Source organism: Macrobrachium rosenbergii, chromosome 23 (assembly GCF_040412425.1).
Source record: "Macrobrachium rosenbergii isolate ZJJX-2024 chromosome 23, ASM4041242v1, whole genome shotgun sequence".
In the NCBI taxonomy this organism is placed as follows: domain Eukaryota; kingdom Metazoa; phylum Arthropoda; class Malacostraca; order Decapoda; family Palaemonidae; genus Macrobrachium; species Macrobrachium rosenbergii.
Genome location: NC_089763.1, coordinates 54,880,087 through 54,907,801, shown reverse-complemented (window position 1 = coordinate 54,907,801; position 27,715 = coordinate 54,880,087). Strand labels below are relative to the sequence as shown.

General features: G+C 35.4%; 1 protein-coding gene across 2 annotated transcripts in view; it reads right to left on the bottom strand.

Annotated features, from left to right (window-relative positions):
- The window catches only part of LOC136851638 (uncharacterized), a 1,500,098-nt gene that overhangs the window by 1,112,121 nt on the left and 360,262 nt on the right, over nt 1–27,715 (bottom strand). For both annotated transcript variants that reach the window (XM_067126036.1, XM_067126037.1), the window contains exon 4: nt 13,546–14,271. In XM_067126036.1, coding sequence (XP_066982137.1) covers nt 13,546–14,271 — 726 coding nt within the window. The remainder of the gene's footprint in view (nt 1–13,545; nt 14,272–27,715) is intronic.

The window sequence follows — 27,715 nt, the reverse complement described above, 5'->3', positions numbered from 1 at the left end:
ACCCTTGGCCTCTGTAGATCATAATCCTGAACATGATGGGTACGTAATGATTTCAACCAATGTGCCATTGTTCCATACTTGAGAAACACATCTCACTTCCGGACCAAAAGCCTGAGGCAGATGACATCATCATTGATGGTTCGGCTTTGGTCTCTGCACTGCCACCCAAAAGATCTAAGACTTTTGCAAACTATGCAGTCCTTGACTTTCTGCCAAGAATTAGTGCCTATGCTATTGCATACAAGTCAACACATATTGTCTTTTGATGTGTATAGTTCATCAAGTCTGAAAACGGACACATGGTCCAAAAAGGGACATGGGGGAAAATGCAAGGTGACAGAAAAGAACACCATTCCTTCAAACTGGCAAAACTTCTTGAGGCACAATGACAACAAGTCAGAGCTGTTTAACTTCCTGTCAGACAAGGTTGCTTAGATGTCAGCACCAAACCTGGTTATTATGACCAAGGGAACCCAAGCACTTAGCACTCACAAAGTGAGTCTACTTGAACTGGACAAATGTTCTCATGATGAGGCAGACAGCCACATCTTTGTCCATGCCAGATATGCTACAGGACAGGGGAGCAAGTCTATTATGGTCAAAGCAAATGACACAGATGTCCTTGTCATTGGCCTGAGCAGTGTTCCCAACTCTGCAAAGCATGGGTCTGCAGCAGCTGTGGCTCGCATTTGTCCAAGGACAGAGCCTTCAGTGGATTGGCATTCACAACCTGTACAACAATGTTGGTCAAGAGAAGGCCAAAGGCATGCTGTTCTTCCATGCACTTACAGGTTGTGAGGCAGTCTCTGCCTTTAGAAATAAAGGAAAGGAAACAGCATGGCAGACAAGGGACAGTTTTCCAGAGGCCACTCCAGTTTTTTTCAACTCAGCAAGTACCCAGCAACCATCCAAGATGGAGATTTGAAGCTTCAGGAGAAGCTTGTGGTCCTCATGTATGACAGGTCAAGCACTGCTGGCAATGTGGATGAGGCCAGATTTCACTTGTTTGCCAGAAAGCAGAGACCATATGAAGCCATCCCTCCAACCAGAGCAGCTCTGCTTCAACACACCAAACATTCAGCATATCAGACAGGTTGTGTATTGGGTCAGGCAATTCTGCACCAGCCAGAAGCAGAGAGTCCAGCTGACTGGGGTCGGGAAAAGATTGGTGAAGACTGGAAAGTCTTCTGGACAGCCAACTCCCCCACTGCAAAGAGTTGTGAACAGCTTACAAAATGTGGCTGCAACTCTGGTTGCCGTGGCAGATGCAAATGCTACAGGCTTGGGCTTACATGCACAGTTCTGTGTGGCTGCAAATGTGAGGTGTAATCATAATGTGAGGTGTAACTATAATGTTGCAGGTGATGCTTCAGATACATCTGAATGAGAATTTCGTCACACTAAAGGGTGACACCATGCATCTTTAAAATCTTATGTTTATTTCAGGCTTAAAAAAAGACATTGAGACAGTGCTCAAACATAGATAAGATACTTTGTAATCATACTCCACTATAGTCTTGTGCTTGTTTACTTTTCAGTAGCGTTATGGGGTCCCTTTCCAAGATGTAATATTGATAATAGCCCAATAAGAATGCTGGAAACAGATTTTCTGGTCTCAAAAATGTAGGCATAGATAAAAATTTCATGTCTCTATTTTTCTTAGTTGCAGAGTTATCAAGCAAAATGTTTCATGACAGCCATTTTGTAAGCCGTCTTTATCACAATGGTAAATATGGTAGCAGGAGCTCTGGTGATATCTTCAATTAACTCTTCTACCCAGGAAGACATTATCTGAATAATGACTGATGTACTTATTTCAACAATGATTAACTCAGTGTCAGAAATCGAAACCAGCGACCATCTTGAAAAGTGGCGGCCATATTGGAGGTGGTTAAAATGAGCACTTTTGCCAAATTTCATGCTTGTATCACAAACTTAAGTATTTTTCTACTTATCTGCTGCACTAGCTTCAACTGACTCCATCAAACCACTTCCACTGGACTGAGGACCAATGCGGTTTAATAACGTGCATTCTCTTTAACTCCACAAAGAGAACAAACAGAATGAGGATCAATGTTCACACATGAAATAAGGCCCAAACACATCCTGCCAACCTCTGAATTTTTGCACTAATCCAGTTTTCTCACAGGTGAAATATGAGGCATCATCATTCGTCTCATAGTCAAAAGACATAATCAAAAGAAAAGCTCAAGTCATCAACAAGGAATCAAAAAGAGGAGAGCTAAGCATTTCAACAATGGCCATTGTAGCAGACTAGGCTGCAGAAAAAATGAGGCTGACAGTTGCCAGAGTGGATGGTGCCCCAACCCTTTAAGTTCCTTGACAACAGGGAACTGATTTATCATCAACCTTGAACTATCGACCAGCTTTTGCTGATGGCGTACCCATATAACAGAAGAAGATTTGTTTCCTCGTAGGAACAAAGGAAGGTTTGTTTCCTCGTAGGAACTATCCCTTTTTTTTTAATGAGATTTCGTTTTCTCTCCTGTATTTCTATATGAAACTCTGAAGTTACAGTTTCATAAACGTAATGTTTAACCCTTTGAGAAAACTGTTATTTCTACACAATGCGATACCAATAAAGCCTCCTGGTATTTCTAAAATGGCAGAAATTTCGCACAACTTTGCAAAACTCATCTGGAGAAAAGAGCATTAATGAGATGGCAAGTGGGTCATGAAGACGTTCATCAGCTCTCTCTCTCTCTCTCTCTCTCTCTCTCTCTCTCTCTCTCTCTCTCTCTCTCTCTCTCTCTCTGTACAGGTTCAGAATTATACAATATGATTAATTTATAACTACCCTGATTATTAGTTTGCAGGGAGGTGAATGATTCGGGTGACATTTTCAAACAATGCAGCACATAATAAAAATAATAATAATAATAATAATAATAATAATAATATTTTAATGATAATAATATTTTTATTATTATTTTTATTATTACTATAATAATAATAATAATAATAATAATAATAATAATAATAATAATAATAATAATAATAATCAATTTGCCATAACATTCTTCATGTACACTTTGATTCCCAAATGGCTTCTCACATACTTCAATAAACGAATTAAATGTGCTAATGAAACTCGATGTTATATAATTTATGATAGTAAATATTATTAATCCGCTAACTGACGCTATTATGATAAATAGGATGAGTAAAAAAATAAATGTGATGGAATTGATAAATACAATTTTGTTTAAAAACGTTGTATATGCAAAGTATATATGTATGTTCGAAACAGTGAAAAATTACAGGATCCTTCAACATTCTCTAAGGTCCCCTTCACCCGCAAAGGACCTTATTGAAGACTAAGAGCTCCTGTGACTCATCATTGTTTTCAAATATATATGTTTCTGTACATCATTGTTTCTTTAGTCAAAATTCAAGCATAACAGGAATAAATAGTTTTCTTGATCCTTTAGCAAACAGTATTACTATGAGAGCATACAGTACTTAACTTGAGACAGATGACTGATAATTTCTACTACTGTTAACAGTAAATATACTGAAAGATAGTGAACTGAAAAATCTGCATGACAGTAAATACAATGCATAAGATGGTAAATGATATGACTACAAAAATTATGGGTATGAATGCAAATGATTATTTACATAAACATACATATACATATTCATATATTTATATAATATGCATACATACATACATACATACATACATATATTATATATATATGTGTGTGTATATTAATATATATATATGTGTATATATACATATATATACAGTGTATATTAACATATGTATATATATATGTGTATATATATATATATATATATATATATATATATATATATATATATATATATATATATATATATATATATATATATATATATATATATATATATATATATATATATATATATATATATATATATTAGAAATAATGTATATATAAATGTGAAACAGAAATAAATTTCTGACTCACATTAGATTAAACCAAGGTCTTTCAATTGAAAAGGAACTCTTGATATCAATCTCATTCCCAAAAACCCACAAACTATCTGCTCTTTATGTCGGTTTAAGGACCGCCTAAGTCCCTATACGACGTCGAATGCAGTTTATAAATATGTGTACCCCGGATGTAATTCGGGGACTTATGTCGGAGCAACTAGACGTCTGCTCAAAGTACCACCGTACGGGGACATGGGTTTCCAACCCTCAGTCATCTAATATATACAGCCATTCTAAAATACGTAAAACGGAAATTAAAAATGAAAATTTCAGTATTACTGGCCACAGTAACAACCAAATTGATTTGTTTATACATGAAACACTTAAGATTAAATTACTGGTTCCTGAATTAAACACAGTCCTGCTCTACCTAGTTGTTTTTGTCTTGATGTTTTCATTTCTTTTTTTTTTTTTTTTGCTTTGTTTCTGTTTCCAGTTCTGTTCTGCTCTTTGTACCGACAGGTTAGTTCGCTTTCACTAGTGTTTTTATGTTATTTTAGTGAATCTTTTGTAGGTTTTATATGCATTTTAGTGGATCTTGTAAGTTTTACGTACATTTGAGTGTTTTAGGTGTTTATGTGCTGTGCATTTTAGATATGATATGTATATAATGTATACATATATTGTTGGGGGATAGCAATCCCAGATGATGGAAATATGATTTACGAAACATTGGAATAAACTGCTGAAAATGATCGTCTCATCGTATCCTAAGAAATATACCATGGGCTTTTTTGCCTCATTATCCTACCTATTCAGCATGTATCTATCTATCTGTCTATGTATATATATATATATATATATATATATATATATATATATATATATATATATATATATACATATATATACACATATACATATATACATATGCATATATATATATATATATATATATATATATATATATATATATATATATAAAACACTATTTAAACGTTGAAACCATATATTTCTTGGGCATTGTTTCTGTTTCAACGTTTAAATAGTGTTTTATGGGCCTTCTCTTTTTCATATTACACTGTAGTATTACAGAAAAGACATTCATATATATATATATATATATATATATATATATATATATATATATATATATATATATATATATATACTGTATAACAAGAGTATTTGGCACGAGGATTGGCAGGGGGAAATTCACACAACGGAGTCAGAGATTTTTGGCTTTTACTATTCAAGGTAAAAGATCTTGAACTTCGGTGTTTCTCTCCTTTTGGCCATTTTTTTATATTTTATATCATGTTCGTTATTTCAGTGATAAAAGCTCTCTCTCTTGTATCTCTATATGTATATGTATATATATATATATATATATATATATATATATATATATATATATATATATATATATATATATATATATATATATATTATATGTATATATATATATATATATATATATATATGTATATATGTTTGTGTGTATGTAAATGTATGTGTATATATGTAAGGATGAGTGAGATATATATATATTTATATTATATATATATATATATATATATATATATATATATATATATATATATACTGGTTAAAAACTTACTAAGATGAGTGAGGAAATTTACATTATGGTGGCTAACAACACCCAAGATTTGAGGACAAGTTGAAAATGGGATTAGGTCAATAAGTGAAGTCATATCACACTTATTCCCACTTGTGTCACCTGTGAATTTCCGTGTTATGTTAATTTTGTCACATGAACATGTCCACAAGACACAAAACAATCAGAGAGAGGTCAACTCAAAGACCCTTTGTGTAACTCTCCATCCTAAACCCCAACTGACAGTCTCTCACCATATCCCCTTTTATTTTTCAATATATACTTGGAAAATGTAGTAATTTAAAGTGCTGCTCTTACCACTGTTTAAAATCAAAGTAAACAATTTCTCGTTCAAAGATAAATATAACTTACATATGTTGTCTCGTCAAAAGTTCTAAACAGGTAATCATACGAGTAAAAGACTGGAACTGTTTTTCCATTCAGTCTTCAAGAATCAACACTAAAAGTAAGTTAAGATACGAGTGTGGTGTATAACTAGTGGCTCCTTCAAATTTGTTCCTTTGAAACCGTGAAATCCTTGCTCTTTCTGCAAGCTACAGCAACTTCACTTTTTTTTTTTTTTTTGGGGAGGAAGACACATTTAAGCCCTTATATCCTTGTCTAAACTCAAAATTTCTAGGACTTGATATCTGATTTTCTTTGTTGGTGATAATTTCAGAACGCTATCCAAAAGGACTGCAAGGTGATTCCTCTTGTCAGCGATCTTTCTTTGAGCTTTCATTGTGATTCTATTTCAGTGCTGCAGAGAGACATCTTTGTGAAGCTCCTCTTCTCAAGTGGCTACAACATATTTGCTAGGCCGCCACGTCTAAATTTTACATTTATGAAGAGCAACAATCCTCAAGTTCTAGATCCGAAAGTTTTCTCTCCTTCCAAGGTTTAGAATTCACTTGTGGTTATACTCTTCCAGATTACTAAATCTTCAGTTTTTCAAAGTGGCAGTTCTCTCCACTCCTCCAGATAGTTCCTCGTCAATTTTCTTAATCCCTCCTTGTTTTCTTCAGATCTGGTAAAGATGTTTATACGCACTATGAAAGATTTTCCATCGGTCTTAGTGAAAAATATATAAAAAGCAACGTCAAATAATTGTACATAGTCGGGGTAAAGTCGGTAACATTTTCTGCAGTTCCATACTATTAAATAAGCTGGAAAGACTCCCCCCTCCAATCCTCCCTAAAAAAAAAAAAAAAAAAAAAAAAAAACTCATGAGAGAGAGAGAGAGAGAGAGAGAGAGAGAGAGAGAGAGAGAGAGAGAGAGAGAGAGAGGGCAGGTTTTCTCGTGATAAGGCCATAAGATAACGCCTTCAAGCGTAGTTTAAAAGACATGGGGAGTCGCAGTGGGACTTATTCCCTTGAAATATCCCATTCAAGTCTCACACAGTTTCTATTTTTATTTTTAATCTGGAATGAACTTTAATTACAAGATTAAAGCAAATTTCAGATGCTCCTTCTAACCAATTCAATAGTTGTTTTAACAAGCAAGGAAACATTTCATAAAAAAGCACTAATGAGATGGCAAATGGGCCGTGTGAATATCATCAGAAGTCGCCTCTCTCTCTCTCTCTCTCTCTCTCTCTCTCTCTCTCTCTCTCTCTCTCTCTCTCTCTCTCTCTCTCTCTCTTAAGCACACAACATGCAGCAGTAATAAAAATATGGACAACATCGACCTAACCGGAGGTCATAATTACCTTTATGTTATTTATTATAACTGCTTTGTCAACTTCTTGTACTTACATCTGAAACCAACATCAGCAGTACAAGAAAAATCAAAAGACGATTTTCGCACAGGGATGAACAGGACTGAATCGTATATACGCCATTATGAGAAGTCCACCGAGATGTAAGCCATGGAAATAATGGACCCCACCTCCCAAAAAAAAAAGAGGGGGTGAGGGGTGAGAGACCAGAGCAAAAGAAATTTCAAATTCTTTCGACATCTTGCATATTATCACCAGGCGTGCTGAACTCTCGACCTCTCTCCCCAACATCTCCTCTACCTCTCTTTCTCTCCTTTCTTCACTGAGACGCCTCCTCCTCTTTGTTATTTATGGCACATGGAAAGCGTGAATAAAGTATGAAGACGACATATATTGTAAGACCTTGTGTTTCGGAAATTCTCACTCCTCTACGACTTCTCGGGACACTTTCAAACTGACTCTACCTTCGCATCATAAAAGTAGTCGGTCCAAATACACATTCACTCTCTCTCTCTCTCTCTCTCTCTCTCTCTCTCTGTGTGTGTGTGTGTGTGTGTGTGTGTGTGTGTGTACGCGCGCGTGTGTGTGTTTACCTGAAGAAACCTACTATCCGAGCATCTTTCAACAAATATATGTGCGTCTTCAGCCGCTCGAGATTCTCGAAGATTCATCAGCCTTTATTAGTGTGCGATCTATGTGTTCTTCCTTATTCGTGTATCAAAACGAGTACGATAAAAACAAAGAAAAGGAAAACAACCACTAATATTAACGTTACTGAGGAAAATTATTCATCATCTATTGAAAACGAGTGCTGTCACATGCGTCAGGGGAAGAAACTTGCAAGGTTTTTTCTTCTTCAACTCTTTATGAGAATTCATTTTTTTCTTTCATTCCTTCTCGGTGACCTTTATCTGACAGTAATAATTCTCTCTCTCTCTCTCTCTCTCTCTCTCTCTCTCTCTCTCTCTCTTTACTTTGTTGTCTTGTATGCTAATACAGGAAAACTGTTCCTTGAACTAACGGTAATTTTACACTTCTATGCGAAGTCTAAATACACAATTTCTTTGTCTCCAATTCTTTCTCACAATCTATCGTTCAACATGTTTCTGAGCAGGAATTTCACAACAGTCCACTAAAAATAAGAAAGGGTCGTGAGAATTAGTGAAATCTGCAGAGGGGTCGTAAATTCTCGGAACTTGTCCTTATCGAAAAAAAAAAATTTTTACTACACTACTATCGAAGAAATGATCTACGATAGAGGCACTAACAATATATATATATATATATATATATATATATATATATATATATATATATATATATATATATATATATATATATATATATATATATATATATATATATATATATATATATATAAATATATATATAAAATATATATATATATATATATATATATATATATTGTGTGTGTAAAATCAGAATAAAATCTAATGGTAAGATCAGTTAGGATTTATATCTTGTGCCTTATTCTTAAAATTTTCCTTTAGCGAACCTGAATATTTACATATATATATATATATATATATATATATATATATATATATATATATATATATATATATATATATATATATTATATATTATATATAACACAAAACCTAGGTTTTTCTTATACTCACAAATATTAAGCCATAAACGATGTATAGTGAGACATCGTTGCTTCTGAACCAGGCAGTAGTTCGAATCCCATTGGTGACAAAGCACGGATCAATTTTCATTCCCCTTAAGTGTAAGTTATTCCTGAGGTACAGTGAATTGGATATTAAACGATTATATATATAAACTATATATATATATATATATATATATATATATATATATATATATATATATATATATATATATATATATATACTGTATATGTATATAGAGTATACGTACAAAAATATATTATTTATACTTATGCATCAATGTATATGTATATATGTTTAAGGTACAGCTAGTTATAGAAATTCTTTACACTTTTATCACGATTCGCGTCACGAGACTCAAGTTCTGTTACTAACATGATTTCGGCAACGAGGGGATATATAAATGTTAAAAGAAAAGTGGTATACTGGCACCTTAGATAATGGTTAAATTGCTCTGTGTGGCCTGCCAAAGTGTCCAAGTATACATGCCTAGACTTGACAGATTTTCTGACCTACTGTATAGACACCATCGATCCAGAGTTTCCACACCCATCAAAAACAACAGACGACTTTAAATTATTAGCGTCTATATTCAGTTCCGAAACTTCACGTTCCCTCTTCCATGTGGATCAACAATGAAGAGACGTCATATTCACGAACTGTGGATTATCCCTATTCCTTGTTTTTGAGGTTTAATGGTATTTATTACAAGTTCCACAACGAGCTTCTGACATCAGCGTCCACAGGCATCAGCTATACAGTTTAAGCATTCTCAGATATAATTTTTAATGTATATTATTTTGAAATCAATGAAAGTACTGATAAATCTACAGTTTCTCTCGTAGGTTTCATTCTATGTTCTTTGAAGTGGAATCTACTTCTTTTACAAAAAACTTGACATTCTGGAAATCCATACATATTCCTTAAATAGCTGCTGCTCTATGACCGTTTCACATTAATCCCTTACAATCTTTTCAGCTAATTGGATATAATTATGAACGCTGATGAATTGGATCAGCAACAACACTCCCGCAATACCAGTTCTCCGAAAAGGTACCAAACAAGAATTTACTCGTTATATAAGCCATAAATCAGAGGGAGTAATCTACTTACAAAGTTTCATAAAAAGCAGGGAACACAATGTTCTGAAAAAGTTTGGTCTTCAAACTGAATTATGACCTAGAAAATTATGTTAAAAGTATAGAAATAATTGAACAAAAAAATAATTAGTTATTACCTGGTAAATATCATCTAACTCAGGAAATCATATCATTGACCATTAAACTGCCCAGTGAACCTGAAGAACCTGGCAGTCAAAGAACATCTGAGAAAATCAATCACCAAAGCTAAAAGAGATTTACAGTAGAACTGAGCTGCGACCTTAAAAAAAAAGGTAAAGGTGGAAACCTATTATTTTTTATCAAATTCAGAGAGAAATATAATTTGGCAATTCACTGCACAAGTGGCTCAAAAAAAGGTAAATTACGTCTGGGACAGTAATTGCCTACAGCCAAGATACTTATTAACCAAAAAAAAATTTTGGGCTTAATTTTAACAGGCGACTTTGTAAAATGTCAAGGTACAAACAACTTGGAAGAATTACTGCCAACCTCGGAGGTTCCTAACAACCATGTTTCATCAAACTCTAAAAAAAAAAAATATTGATACATTGACCTGTGCCCTACAAGAATGGGGCTGCTTGAAAATATCTGGTAGAACAATCACCATCCTTAAGGTGGGTACCTATCACATTTAATCAGAATCAGAGCAAAATTCGACGTCAATCTTTCAATTGTCCTGTAACCTTGAAAAAGTGATCAAGCCAAAGAAAAAAAAAATGAACGCCCCAAACAATAATACATCTGACGCTGCGTTTGCAAACCAGAGGCCTCTATCATAGTTCTAGGATATAAGAGATAAAAATTTTCAGTATTTCCTCTAAACTAATCGGTGACCTTGAAAAAATGCCCATGTAAATCAAATATTTGGGCGAAAGTAATCAAACTGTAACATGCATATTTACCTAGTTCCACAAAATCAGATGCCTTGCATAAATGGCTGATCTGATGATAAGGCACTTTCATTTTCCACTGACATTACAATGCTATAGTACTTTATTATTACAGCAAAACTTTTTCCAGATCTTTCTGAGGCGAGACAATTTAGCTAACATTCTGTTTGACAAAATAATAAAAAAAAAAAAAGGTAACAGAGATGACTGTGCGAATGATATGGTTCTGGAAAAGATAAAATAGCAAAGAATTTAGAGCAAATTGTTGACGGTGGAAAATCCCAAACTCTAAATGATGCAGTTTTACAGTAAGAACTAAATTCTTCTGCATCTTGAGAGAGATTCCGAAGATCATAGACCGACAACTATTATTGCTTGGGTAAAACAATCAAAATGTTCGTCTTCGGTTGGGAATGGTTACCTTCGAGCTTCATTAAAAAAAAAAAAAAAAAAATTGAAATTGACCTTAGAAATCACATGTAACCTTTAAAAAAGGGCAATAGCAAAGACATTTCTGATAAAACGACACCTAAACCATGTTTCAATCACACTCAGACCAGTATATACCAGACTTTTAAACTGACCCGTGACTGGAAAATATAATCAAGTCGCCAAATCTTTGAGAGAATAATTTCTAATCCACAAAATACCTACCCAGCTTCATCAAAGTCACAAATTAAATACAACTGAAAACGAAAGACCAGAGACTTTCAAAAATAGGGAATATTACAATTACTTTGGAAAAATAATCACTCGCCTTTAAGGTACCTATCTAACATGATTTGTTAAATTAGATAAAAATGAAGATAAAAATTAAAGTTCAGCATTTAATTAACCCGTGACCTTGAAATATTGCTCTAGGTACAAAATTCTGAATAAAATATTCCCAGCCTCCAAGTTATACACTTACGAGATTCATCAAAAAGAAAAAAAATACTTGTAAAAACGGGTGAACGGAAAAAACATCACCAAAATAATCCCTCTGACGCAGTGTCGAATTCTGAAGATCAGAGGCCTAAAATATTCTATACGATTTAACATTCTGACCAGCAAACTAACCTACGACCTTGAAAAATATGCACACCGACCTATGACCTTGGAAAATATGCACACTGACCTATGACCTTGGCTAACATGCATGCTGACCTATGACCTTGAAAAATATGCACAACGACCCATGACCTTGAAAAATGTGCACCATGACCTATGACCTTGGAAAAATATGTCAAGATAAAAGATTTTGTGAACAGAATTACTAATCCCAAGGGTAGCATCTCAAAGTTTCAATAAAATAAGAGAAAGACATGGGGAGGAGATTAATGATAACTAACAACAGCGACGACTCAAAACATTATTATATAACGCTAAGGTAAACACTGCAGCTATGACATATCACAAACTTGTCAAAGTTGTAGTATATTCTCTGTCAAGTAGTAATAAAAGGTTACAGAGGTGACTGGAAGAATAAGAGGGTTTTGGAGAAGTTAAAATAGCAACGGACTTTAGAACGTCAGAAGAGGTGAAACACGACACACACCAAAATTGTCGTTTCTCCTTCAAAATCTAAATTATTACATACCTTAACAAAGATTCTGAAGATTACACACACATTACCATCAGTTTCTGGTATCTAGACAAAAAATGCCAAAACTTTGATTTTTATAACTACATGTGGCCCAAAAAACAAATCAAGATAACAAACACAAGTGATGAATTATAAACTTCCATGGAGGGCCCTATCTCCTAGTTAACCAAAATTGCCGACACGAAATAAAATTTTGGCCTTTAATTTTACATATGACCTGGAAAAACAGATGAGCGTAACAGATACCAAATAACTACCATCCGCTGATGTACATACCTGCCCAATTTTACCAAAAGAAAAGACTCTATGAGAATAACAAACCAAAGAAAGGGAAGCAATCTGTAACAACCACGGTACCTCGCTGCCAAGTTGACCTATAAACTGACCTGACTGAAATATACCGTGAAAGGCAGAAAATTATTTACCAATCACAAGGTATCCACCTAAAAAAAGTTTCGTTAATGCCTGAAAAAATTAAAAGTTGACCTCTAAACTGACCAGTCATTCTGAAAAACTGAGCGTCACGTTCTGGACACCACAGAGACCTACAAGTAGCAGTTTCTGAGGTCGAGAGAAAAAAAATATAGTGCAAAAATCTGAGTTTTATATTAATCCGTGATCTTGAGAATAATGGGGAAAAGGAACACTGACACCAAAGATATTTTCAAATCCAATTTTACCAAAATATGAGCGGCGAAGGAAACAACAACAACAACAACAACAACAACAACAACAAATAACAAACAACAACAATAATAATAATAATAATAATAATAATAATAATAATAATAATAATAATAATAATAATAATAATAATAATAATAATTATATTATTAATTATTATTATTATTATTATTATTATTATTATTATTATTAAAAGCAATTCTCCCCACACGGTTGAAAGGTAATAACATCTATGGTGTAGATTAACACTAATATCAACAGCATGAAGAACAAAATAAATTAAATAACAAAAATAACGATACTAAAATTACGACATGATAACCCAACTTACCTAATTCCACCTGCAACAACTCCATCACGAGGACTCGTCTTTCCAGTTTCCAGATCACCTCGTCCGTAACAGGGTCTTGGAATTGCAGGATCATCGCAAATCTCCCGGGATCGGTGTATGTATACTCCAGCTCGTACACGACTGTAGAAGGCAAATCCTCACACTTAAAGGAATATCTCGGGGGCTGTGAATCCAAGTTGCTTCTAGGCGTAAGGCTTGGCTTCAAAGTCAGGTCTATTTCATCGATATTCGAATATGCTGAAGTCGAATGGATGCCAGAGTCGTCTTCCGGAGGTGATAAACTTGAATGGCTATGAGAGGAGGTTGCCGGAGGCGTTGCTGAAGTCGAATGAATGCCGAGAGTGTTCGATGCTGAAGATGAAGGAGAAACCCAATTAAGAGTCGAGGCCTTCATATCCTCCGTAACATCTAAGCCCATAGCAACACTTTCTGAGTTTTCGTTTTCATGCTCCATAACTTCATCTACATCTGTCGCCATTTCGTCTTCTGTTATTTGACTTTCTGACGAATAGTCATAACTGTGGACCTGTTGCAGAATATTCAGTTGTTCCAATTCTTCCTTATTTTCTTCCTCTGATTTCGTCATCGAAGGCTGTTTTTCTGAGGTACCTTCGACTAGTCTGAGGTCACGGCATGATGACCCCATGACCACTGCAGAGCTTCCGTCACCAGCATAAATGACAATGCTACCATAGGTAATACCGTCTGGAAAAAAAAAATTAGGATAAAGTTAGTAATATAAAGTCGTATAACACATAAAAAGTATGTATGAATGTATTTTCAAATATTATAAATTACAATTGAACCTGCGCATTCGAAAAGATATTTACTGCACCCGAAATAGAAGATACGTCAGTATAAAGGGAAATGCACAAAACTCTTTTAAAACGAAAAAAAAAAGGGGAGAGTGTTATATAATGAATTTGATGAGAAATACCAAATGTGGTTTTCCAGCGCTAATATGTATTGCACATCTAATTTACACTAACAGAAATCAAGTTCCAAAAGAGTAAGATGTCATACAGTAATAATACAACTATAGGTCACAAAGTGTAGATACACGTCAAAATATATTAAAGAACATTTATTTTATTACAATCTACACATGAAATTAAAATCAGCTGTTAAATTTGCCATTTACTTATGCACATACATTAAATACGCAAATACGAACAAATTGTGAGAAATGTGTATACAGGCGCACGCCCACTATATATATATATATATATATATATATATATATATATATATATATATATATATATATATATATATATATATATATATATGTGTGTGTGTGTGTGTGTGTGTGTGTGTGTGTGTGTGTGTGTATATATATTATTCAGTAGATGAAAGCTATTCATATAGGACAAGCCCAAACGGGCCACTGACTTGAAATTCAAGCTGCCAAAGAATATGGTGATCATTAGGAAGTAGTAGGAGGAAGTAAAAGTAAAGGAAAATACAGAAAGAAGAGATAACACTTATTGAAAAAACAAAAACAAAAAATAATAAATAGTTAAATGTGTATCAAAATGCAAGAGTAGCATTAGGGTAGTAATGCATCGCATTTTCGCTTGAACTTTTGAAGTTCCAATTGCACGACATCCTCTGGGAGGCTGTTCAACAGTCTAACTGTGTGAGGACTCAAGGATCTCTGGAACTGGGAAGTTCGACAACGGGGCACATTTACTGCAAATTGGTGCAGCTGTTCAGCAAATTTGGTTGCTCTCGGCAGGAATAGGGATCAGGGATCAATTGTGAATGTGAAGGATCTGTTAAAATATAACTTATGGAAAAGCGACAAACAAGTCATAAATGCTACTGTTAGGAAGCAGAAACCTACCACCACGAACCACTCTATCTAAAAGAGATAATTCTCTGGCAGAAGCAGACATCCACACCGGAGAACAGTATTCCAGTAAAGGAAGTACAAATGACCTAAAACAGGTTGCAGTGGTTTTATCACTATTATAAATATATGAGGCCTTACGAACAATACACGACTAGCGTGCAGCATTTGTTGAAACTTTCATTAGACGTTTCTCAAAAGATAGATGCGAGTCAAAAGCTACACCTAGAATAGTTAAATTTTCAGACTCATTCAGCAAAGTCCCATCCACCTGAAGGGGACTACACCATTCACTGATCGGGTCCATGTCCCGATTGAGGCTGATGGCAGCTTCATTTCTCATCCTTCAGTGATTGTAGAAATTAATCATTGACACACGAGTCTTGGGGAGGGGCAGCCTTGTACACTTGCAACAAGCCCAGGTATTTCAGAGATATTTCCTCAATCTAGACATTCTCCACCTACTCAAGTCAATTCAGAAAAACAGTAAAAAATTTTAAGTCTTCCTGCGTGAGACCGCATCATAGCACACATATATACACATCCATACATTATACATATATGTATATATATATATATATATATATATATATATATATATATATATATATATATATATATATATATATATATATATATATATATATATATATATATATATATATATGTATGTATATATGTATATATAGTATACATATATACATATATATATATATATATATATATATATATGTATGTATATATGTATGTACAGTATATATATGTGTGTGTGTGTATATATAAAGGTATATATATATATATATATATATATATATATATATATATATATATATATATATATAAAATATATATATATTTTACGAATAAAGCTCCAACTGTAGCAAGTTCAGGTAACACGATATGATTAGAAATCCTCAGGTAACGCTGTATGTTAATGAAATAATAATGTAACAGCTTTAGCTAAAATATCTTCAGGCATTAATCCTCGACTAAAATAGTTACCCAGGGAAACTAAAACACATTACATAATTCGCCGCGTTAATTCGCATGTCCTACCAAGGCCCGAATCCACTCTTAAAAATTACAACTCCATTTTTCAACGTTTTCAATTATCTTTTGTACGAAGACAGAAATTGGCGAGATAGTCAGTAGTTTCTTTTCCAAGTGCTTCATTGTGGCTTGTTTTAAATTTAAACTTTTGATTCCCAAAATAAATATAGAATTTATATACTGCATCAAGACTGAAGACAATGATGATGGCTAGTTTGGCTGGAGGTAGGCGACTCACTTGGTATTCTTGGGTAAAAATGTGAAATTTAATCGAATGAGGTAATATATAAACCATCGATCAGGTGAATTAAGAAAGCAAGGAAAGCTTTGATCAACATGTGAAAAGGAGTCACTACGAAGGAAAAGACTTGAATATGTATAAATGGACACTAGGGTTGCCTGTGGTTTTTTATCTCAAATGAAACAAAAACTAGACATTGTGCCTTACTGGAAGTGATGGGAACTAAAAGGATGAGAAATATAAATACATTAATTGAGGGTTATCTGACTTCGCGAACAATATGGAAAAAAAGTTTTCATATACAAGATGGCTGGATTATGTTACGATTGTCTAGTCTACCAGAGACAGGAAAACGCTGGCTGCTTTAAAGGATCTTTTGTTTCAGTGTACCTGATGCCCATGAAGGACCTGACTTTACTTAAAAGCTACCTCAATTCAGGCCTCTTTCCTTTCTTTCGTTCAGTGCTCTGAAAAGCAGTGGCAGTGAGCGCGAAGTACAGGTACGTCGAGTTTCAAAGGCCAAAAGTGTTCTGAACATAAGATGACTTCCTTTATTATCTCTCTCTCTCTCTCTCTCTCTCTCTCTCTCTCTCTCATAATGAAATAAGAATGGTGTTGTATAAAATGTTTCTAATACTCACTTCTCTGTTAACTACAGTTCGTTCATCGCAAAGATTCTGTCTTGTGCAAAACTATCCCTTCTGGTGGCGGTACTGCCTCAGATGATATGCAGAAAGCTCGAATGGAGTGAACGAAATGAAAAGAGAATTCTACCTCCTACCACACAGCAGAGATGAACAGCCAAAGAACTTAGACAAAGAATGCCATACCATTATGAGTTTATATTGCTGTCTAACCAGGTGAACACGCGTACATTAGACTTCGTTGTATCTTGCCTCTACAGGTGTTAGGTCCTTACAAACTTTAAGTTCCCAGACTTTAAGGTATAATACGGAAATCTTGGAAATGCACCGTAAGAAATATTCCGTTGATGACGTGATAAAGTACTTGGCTTCAATAATAGCACAATGGGAATGGCGGCTGCCATGATACGTAACGTACACGATTTTTTTTCTTCTTTTTGTACATGAAGCAGCCGTGAAAATCCTCTCATTTTATTTATTTCCTTTTAGTTTCACGTGAGCTTCATACTTGCTTACGCCATTTTTGTCTTTGAGAGCCTCGAGAACTCATGATGCTGCCAAGCCACAAAGCTAAATAACGGGTTGGTTTACTGGCTGTAACTGGCGTCGACATAAATAAGCTTACCGCATTTTTAAAAAAAGACCTTATATGACTGCATTACCTTTGTTCCCTCTGTTTATATAAAAATGATAAAAATTGCGTTATGTGAATTCTCTGTCTTTATGGCAGAAATCATCTAAAATGAAACAACGTTGTTTAAAAGTCATTTATCATTCAGAAATGCATAGTCTATGTAAGAATCATGAACTTGCGACTAACTCCACACGGAAAGAAGATTCGCAAAGATAGTACTTCTATATAAATGCAGATACATGTGTTATGGTTACGACTGTACTGCACATTCATAGATTTACTTTACTTTTCTCTCCACTTGGTTCTAATATTGTTATCCTTCGTGAAGCACTTTTTATCCCTTCTACCACAGCAAACTGTAATAATTATAGGATCACCAAATATGAACTTGAATGATACGACGAGTGATACTAAGGGATCTGATTAATAGAGAAAGTTGGCTACTAGAGTTACTTTAGAGAGATTTTTAGGCTTATGAAGGAACTCTGCCCTACACTAATGCAGAAAGTAGGTTTACTGGCATCCACTACCTGTGACTGAGAGACTGGCTACACTTGCAACTTAAAAAAGGCCTACAAACGATAGTTGGCAGTCTCATTTACATTCCATAGAGAGAAGATGTGGAGGACAAAGGTTCATCCGCGAAAAAATGTGTGTTTCTAGTTTGTCAGTAAACGTCAACGATTAACGGCAACTGCTGAAATGTTTATTTAGAATATACAAAAATGAAGAGACAGTTAGAATCGTTGGCACTTTTCAATTCACTGTTAATTTCCTTCTGTTTGCACGCTTTTCTTCTTGACGCTGATGAGCCTTTCAAAATTTTTCGCAAAACCTTTATAAATAATTTATTTTTCTTGCTGTGTCTGGCTTCTTTTTCTTATCGCTGTATGAAGGTTTCGAAATTTATCGTAAAACTTTTGCACAATAAAGAATTTTTCTCCTTATTTTTATAACTTTTTTTAATGATAAAAGAACGTTCTCAAATGTATCTGTGTACCTTTTGCAAATCGAGTTTCATTTTTGAGATTCCAAGAAAAAATCATACAGTACAGACCCTGGACTTCGTTTTTTATTTTGACAAAGTCAATTTTATGTAGAAAAAACATTACAAAAATTTACTTAAGGATGAATAAAAATATAACGGAAGACTTCAAGACTTATCTGAGCAAGCCTTATAAAAATACATATAATAAATATAATGGCAAACAGACAACAATTTTCGCCTAAAACCTACGGCGCTTTCGACGATCTGAGCTGTGCATTAGGAAAACGATAGTCAGTCGACTGTTGTTGTAGCAATGGCAGAGAAGGGCAGGGGATTATCAATATCCCAAAATACTTGCTGAGAAACTGAAGGTAGGCAACTTCAGAAGCCGCTACCATCACACACACACACAAACACACTAGATGTATATGAATATGAATATATACATCCATATACATACATATACATATATGTGTGTATATATATATATATATATATATATATATATATATATATATATATATATATATATATATATATATATATATATATATATAGATAGATAGATAGATAGATAGATAGATAGATAGATAGATAGATAGATAGATAGATAGATAGATACACTGATTTTAAAATCTAAATAAAACAGTAACTGAACACAACTGACACCAGCCGACGACGTAAACAGCGTATTTGTGGCCCACTATTTTACATGTCAAATTAACAGTGGATGTCCTATGAAGTCGGGGAGCGATGAGCTGACATAATTGGAATGGCCACTTTATGAAAGCTTTCTAATGTCTAGTCGAGACAGCTCTTCGTGTAAGTTACGAATGAAGTGATTCCAGTATTTCGTAAGAGTATTCAATGAGAAAATACAGCCGAGTAAACAAATACTCCAAAAGGTTGAGTACAAAATCACGAACGGAAGACAAGACCCAATAGAAATAATTCCACGATTTATGGTCAAATCATTAATATTCCTGCAATAATCCATGAAATCCACTGATAATAAAGGTACGAATGCGTTTATATACGTATATATGTGACATCGTGACATGAAACCCGATTAATTCTTCATCATCAACAAGAAATTAATATTCAAGAACTCAGCGATCTAAGCAAACATAAGCGATCTGTTCCATAAACAATCCTCCTAACTGCCATGACAAATTGTTCATTCTTGGTCACGGTAACTATTGATTTAAATACCTTTCCAATCGAAGTCACCCGAATCTGTTTCATGAACTAGCAAAAACTATCCTACGTAAAAAACAGAAGTGGACTTGTAAATCTATCAGTTAACGATAAGCTTTCCACACAAGGTTAAAACTTACTCAAGGAATATTGTAATATGTAAAAAAAAAAAAAACATCAAAATGCCTTTCTATTAACATGATTCATAACCAGTAAGTCATTGTTATAAACAAAATGTCATTGCCAATCTTTTTCAAGTTTTTTTTTCTCAATGTGTAAATGATGGAGAAATTTGATTCCGATGTTTTTGCGAAAGTTCTCTCCCACCCCCCAACCCCTCCCCCCACCCAGAAGCCCCTTGCATTCTGTTTTTATGTCTGGCTGTGTCCAAATGTTCCCGTATTCGGAAAACGTTCCATGATAATTTCGGGTCCAAAACGGTATTCGGGAAGTTTTGAAAACTTCGATTACATCTGTTGCCGATACTTTTTATTCTTAAAATTGAAGACAGTGTCCACAGGGTTTTCCCGCCCGCTGTTATCCAAAATAGAGATTCGGAACTTTTGAACGTGAACTATCTTCCCCAAGTCGCCCCGGACATCGAAATCATCTAAAGGTGAAGAGAAAAATATGATGAATTGGAAATCCGAGGAGGTACCTTGACATTTCAAAAACATTTTTCATTTAGCTCGGTTTAGCGCAACTAGGGGAGAAAACTAACTGGTACTTCAAATTTTCATAACGACACTATAGCTTGGTTGCTGAACAGATTGGCATCAATACATTTTCCTGAAAATAATGGAAAATATTAGAACATTATATATATATATATATATATATATATATATATATATATATATATATATATATATATATATATATATACATATATATATATATATATATATATATATATATATATATATATATATATATATATATATATATATATATATATATATATATATATATATATATATATATATATATAAATATATATATATATATATATATATATATATATATATATATATATATATATATATATATATATATATATATATATATATATATATATATATATATATATATATATATATATATATATATATATATATATATATATATATATATATATATATATATATATATATATATATATATATATATATATATATATATATATATATATATATATATATATATATATATATATATATATATATATATATATATATATATATATATATACATATACATATACATATATATATATATATATATATATATATATATATATATATATATATATATATATATATATATATATATATATATATAATATATATATAATATATATATATATATATATATATATATATATATATATATATATATATAATATAATAAATATATATATATCTATAAACATATATATTTATAAATGTATATGATATATACAATAAAATGTTTATAACATATATATATGTGTGTGTGTATATATATATATATATATATATATATATAAAATATATACAATATATATATATATATACCTTCTTAATATATATATATATATATTATATATATTTTGATAAATAAATATCATATATATATATATATAATATATATATATATAATAAATATGATATATGTATCTATAAACATATTATTTATAAATGTCCGGCATATACAATAAATGAACCTGCGTTCCATAATCATACGAAGGTCAATGTTGCCGACCTTTCCTTCTACCGGACATCATAATACGCTTTCACTACAAATTTCTTGCACTTGGATCTTAAAGCTTAGTTATGATGTCCGAGTATCCAAAAAGCCGCGATGAATCATACGAGGAGTTGAGAGGGCTTTGTGACATATTAAAATTACATATATATAGGTCAAAAAAGATCAGTAGATTCTATACATATATATATATATATATATATATATATATATAAATATATATATATATATATATATATATATATATATATATATATATATATATATATATATATATATATATATATAAAATATATATATTTATAAATATTCTGCTGTTCGACCTCTATGCATTTTTATTGTAGAAAAATAACGCGAACAAAGACAGAAAGACATCTCTGTCTATGCTAAGGGCTGCTTTGCCGGCAGAGATAGGCTGGGTGTATTTAAAAAAAAAATAACATCTTTAGCAGGAATAGTTAGCATTAGGAGCAAAAACCCATAGGGAGGGTTTCACCAAGTAACCTCTAGTAAAGGTGGTCTTAAGCTTCCTTCTGCTTTGTCCTATGCATTCAGCGACGTCTCTGTCAAATTTTCAGACTGCCTGGGGCAATGGACGAAGGCTTATTGACGCTACAGCCACCGGAGACAGGTCAGAGAGAGTAACGCCTTGACCGAGAACGCACGTCGCGTTTAGGCATAACTGTGTCCATTGTCCCCTGCCCGCCCCCCTTGTCTTTTCATTAGTGAACAACATTACCGTGTGTCTCTCAGAATTCATATCAGCGTTGCAGTGCGCAAGCAAACCACATAACGGTAAGTCTGAAACCATGACAGTATCTGCTGTTTGCTAATATTTCTTCCACTATATTTGAACCTTTCTATTGTTTCCTCTTCGCCACCATCTACAAATACTGGTATAACCAATTTACTTTCATGAAGTCTAGTGTAAGAATAATTAATATTGCTTAGCGACTGTGTAAACTATTCTCATGCAGTAAATAGGAATTAGGGAAGGCTAAGTAAGTAATTTTCAATATTCAGGCAGCCTTATGTCTCGATCCCATTGTTCAGAAGAGAAATAGCCTTTACCAATACTAAATTGCGTACGATACATAGTAGTACAGACATCTGTTGTGTTAAAACTTTACGTGAAGCAAAGGGAAAATTGACTGTGTCCGACGTGGGCGATAGTTCATGTAATTTCCTTGCTAACTACACATTCTTTCTTTGTTGGGACCAATTGGGAAGTAAGAGGGGTTTAATGTAATTCATGTGTTGCAAGGTAACCCTTTGTCCCTTGTATTGTGGTTCCCTGGCTGGCGGCCTTATTCCGTTAAGTAACTGTCTGTCTTTGAGGTTAACTTTTAGCTTTAAATGACAGGTTATGTGTGTCCTTGGCAACTCAGGGCCTCATAAATTACGTTACTTAATTAATAAACTCATCAGCCAAACCCCCATGCGTAACATGGCGATCTAGCCTAGGATCTAATTAATTTAGAGAAAAGAATCTGGAGTAAAAATTAATTACACATTAATTCCAAAGAGTTAAAAGTCAGATATTTAATTTCATGCTATTCTTCCAAACAAGGAGACAGCACAAGGCATAATAATAATAATAATAATAGTTATAATAATAATAATAAATTAATAATAATACGTTAGGTTAGGAAAGTGTGCATTGAGAGCAGTTATAATTAACAACTTGCAAAATCTTAAAAAGAAACACTTTTGCCGTGTTCAGATACCATGGGTGCTAAATTCCAACGAAGGTCGTTGGCCGAGTTATCGCGTAATTGTTAATATTTTGCTATTCTCCCCGGCTAAGGATTAATGCATGATATTGATTTTTGAATGAGTTAACTAGTGCAAGACAAAGAACGGAGAATGTGTGCCTAACATGTCTCTCGTAGGTAGAGGGAAAAATCTGCAGAGTTCGTTGAATTTCAAAAGCAGTAACCGCGTCTGACTCGATCGAGCGATGGAGTTAATAAGTGTTCATATAGCGGGAATCATATCAAAATCCTATGTCATTAAAATAGCAAACGAACAGCAATAGTTAAGTTCATAATAATTTGTATTTTTAAGTAACGTAAATTCAGTCCCGTCAGGACATCACGAATCTATTCCCTTGTCTCGGCAGCGGGCATTAATTCCTCATGAGAAATAAAAAGAGAAAAATGTAGCTCATAGTAATTTCGTTTTCCATCTCCTTAACATAAAATCCTTTGCATTATTGGTATATTTAGAGTAAATCTGCATTCCTGCATTTGCTTCGTTCGTTTTGTGAGAGGAATTCGAGTGCTTTGTGTGACTGAGTTGTAAATAAATGCACCTCAAGAGTTGTGTATTCATCCGCCGAGCCCGCTTCTAGCTGCACTTGTTTTGAATTTGTTTGTGCTAACGGGATTCGCCTGACATTTTGGGACCTTTGGTGACCGCTCCCCATGTCCGCCATCTTAAAACCTTTGTTGTTTTGTTTGTGTGATTGGCTTGCAGCGCCCAGTCACTTTTAGCTCTTCTGCCTCATTGCCACTTCGGGACTACATCGTTATGTGGAGTAATCCCCCTTGCAAGATCTTAGCTAGATAGACTTCGATTGATAGAGACTAGGATAGGGTTCCATACAATAGATAAAAAAGCAAGATATAATTTAACCAGGGAATGATAGGTCTTAGTTAGGAAATATACAGTATAACAAGTTCATATACAAATCCACTGGCGTAAGAAATCATATAAAGAAAAGAACTTATAATTTTAATCATAACTCTTCACAGTAAGACTCATATCAAGGGCTACCGGGAAAGCTATGATTGTTAAAACAATTCCCTAAGAGAGCACAGGAAGACGTATCTTCAAACAAGAACCCTGCCAGTGTGCACTTATAAAAATTTTACTTAAATTTTCTTCAGGCAGCACAAATCGTCTGGCTGAATATCTCTCTCTCTCTCTCTCTCTCTCTCTCTCTCTCTCTCTCTCTCTCTCTCTCTCTCTCATATATTCAAGCAAGCATTCAACGTTGCCTAACCAGTGGACATGACACTCTTCATAAGAAAGTTTGGGCCGACACCGGGAAAATTAATTTAACTAAACCAGATAACCAGAAACACCTCTGTCCCACAAAAAGATGAGGACAAGTTAAGATTAATTACAGTTAGAAACTGTCGGTCACGAGTGAGGTCTTTTACCCAGACTTAAGCAGAAAGTAGCCTTTCCCCCTCTGCAGGAGAAGGGGGTAGTAGTACAGCAAGTACTGGGACCAGACACTCATGAGAGCCTCAAAAGCAACCTCAAGTCACTTTTCCTTCCACAGTGCCACTAATCTGAAGCACTGTCATCAATCGAATAGCTTACATCTCTCTCTCTCTCTCTCTCTCTCTCTCTCTCCTTCCCAAGAACAAAAACCAGACAAAAAGAACACACAAGAAAAGTCCTTCTGGTACCTAACCTACACCAGTACATAAGGATACTGAGTGCCACCAGTGTGACCTTTACATGGCACACCCAACCACAGTGCCACCTTATTGAAAAGGTGCCACATCACTGAAGGGACACTTCCTTGATGCCCAGGTACATCCAGTCGACCTGGATAGACGCCCTTCCCCACCAGAACCATGGCAGCAGAGAATTATAAAGCCTTCATGGAACTGGGGACGGCAACAGGTCTCACCGGATTGGACCTCGCCACGTGGGTCAAGGAACAGATGGATGACTTGGCCAAGCGAGAGAAGGAAGAAAGACTCGAAAGGCAGAATTATGAAGCCAAACAGAGGAGGTATGAAGCCGAACAGAGGAGGTATGGGCGTATGAAGCTGAACAGAGGAGGTATGAGGAAGAACGGAGGGGTATGAAGCCGAACAGAGGTGGCATGAAGAAGAATGGAGGGCATATGAAGCTGAACAGAGGCAGCTAGAAGATGACAGAGAAGAAAGGAGAAGACAGCATGAGTTAACCATCAAAGAAAAGGAACTCAAGCTGGAAAGAACGAGAAGAGAAAATGATGAAGCTATGGCTAGACAGCAAGCCTCCAGCCCCACACCTGCTGCACCAAATGCTCCAATCTCGAGCATCAATTCCCTCATCCCCAAGTGGACTGAGGATGAGCCAGAAGCATGGCTGGAGGAAATTGAGGCACTCTTCGATAACTACAGCACCACCAAGACAGACAGGGCCTTAGTACTAGCCAAGCACATGGAGGGAAAAGCTAAGGCAGCTCTTCACTCACTGGAGAAGAGCCAGAGAGGCAACATGGTTGAAGTTCGTAGAGTCATCACAAAGGCCTACGAAATAACCCCAGAGAAATGGAGACAGCGGTTCCAAGGTCTTGCCAAGGAAGTCAGCTGGTCCTGGACTGAATGGGCCTGTCACAAGACCCAGTCTGGTACCCGCTGGTTCAACTCCATGTCCTGCACAACGTTTGAGGACCTCTTCAATTAGACCATGCTGGAAGACCTTTACCAATGTGTGCCTGGGCCCCTTGCTTTATATCTAAATGATAAGCAGCCCACCACTCTTATGGAAGCCTGCCGCATTGCCGATTCATGGGAAACCTTCAAGCAGTCCCACAGCACATCTCAGTGGCGCATCATGCCGCCTGGTTACCTCTCAAGTTCAACTCACCCGAAGAATGGACTGCCGAGCAAGCCTACGTGCACCCACTGTAAGAGAGTGGGGCACACTGAAGCTGAGTGCCGATACAAGCTAGGCACTAACAAACAGCCTCCTACTACCAGCCAGAACTCCTCTCCCTCTTCATCCACCAAACCCTCTCCAAGAACAGTTACTGCAGGCCACCGAGCACCTGTCCACATCATGTCCCCACCACCAAGTTTGTCAACCTCATTAGCACCTCATTCTCTGCGGCCGGGTCGCAAAAGATCCTTTACCCCAAGAGACTGAAGACCCAGTTAATCTCGGTGGCCCCACTTAAGAGCTCTAGCCTGCCTGTTACCCTTCTGGCCACAGTAGACACTGGGGCAGACATTAGCCTGATCTCCAGGGCCCAAGTGCCAGCCGGTGCCATGGTGGACGAGAAAACCCAGTGGGAGATGAAGTGGATAGAGGGCCACACCATCACTGTTCCCATGGTCAAGCTCCAGGTCAAGACACCTTGGGGCACACTACCCCACCGCCTTGGCATGGTGGGTGGAATTCGGCCTGGAGTGGACTTCCTGTTGGGTTGGGACCTTCTCTGGGGAAGCCCTTCACCAACACCACTTCGCAGCCACGCTACCTCCTCCATGGAGGCCCAGACTATAGGAGAACCCAATCAAGACGAAAAACCCACCTTCCGCCCACAGAAGTGGTCAGTGGAAGGGGCATACAGTAAACCGTTCTCGGCCTAGCCCTCTCCATTCACGAAGGGCCGGCCAACAAAGAGGTCCTCCCTCTCCCCAAAGAGACGTTCAGGAAGAGCAGTACCGCTGTAGACGTGCCAGCGGACAGGCCACTCCACAAATTGGGAGGGCTGCCCAAGTAAGCAATGCCCAGTGGACGCCCCCAAGCAAGACTCTCAGAGAGGCTCTGATCTCCAGCTGGGACAGGAATCTCTGCCGCAGCCAAATTCAAGCCATCTGCGAGACGTTGCACCTCAGGACCCCTTGCCAGGCATGCCTGACCCTCCACCCCTGCCAGTGCCACTCGCGAGCGCTGAGCAGTGCCACGCTCCATCCGGCACAGACGTTGAGCCATCAATTAAGAAGGACCCTGTGCCTGGTCCAGATCATGAGGCGGATCCTCCTCCGGGAGATTCAGGATTCCCCATGATGCTAACTATAGCAACTGGAGAGCCTCTGGCACCCGACACTTCTTCACCAAA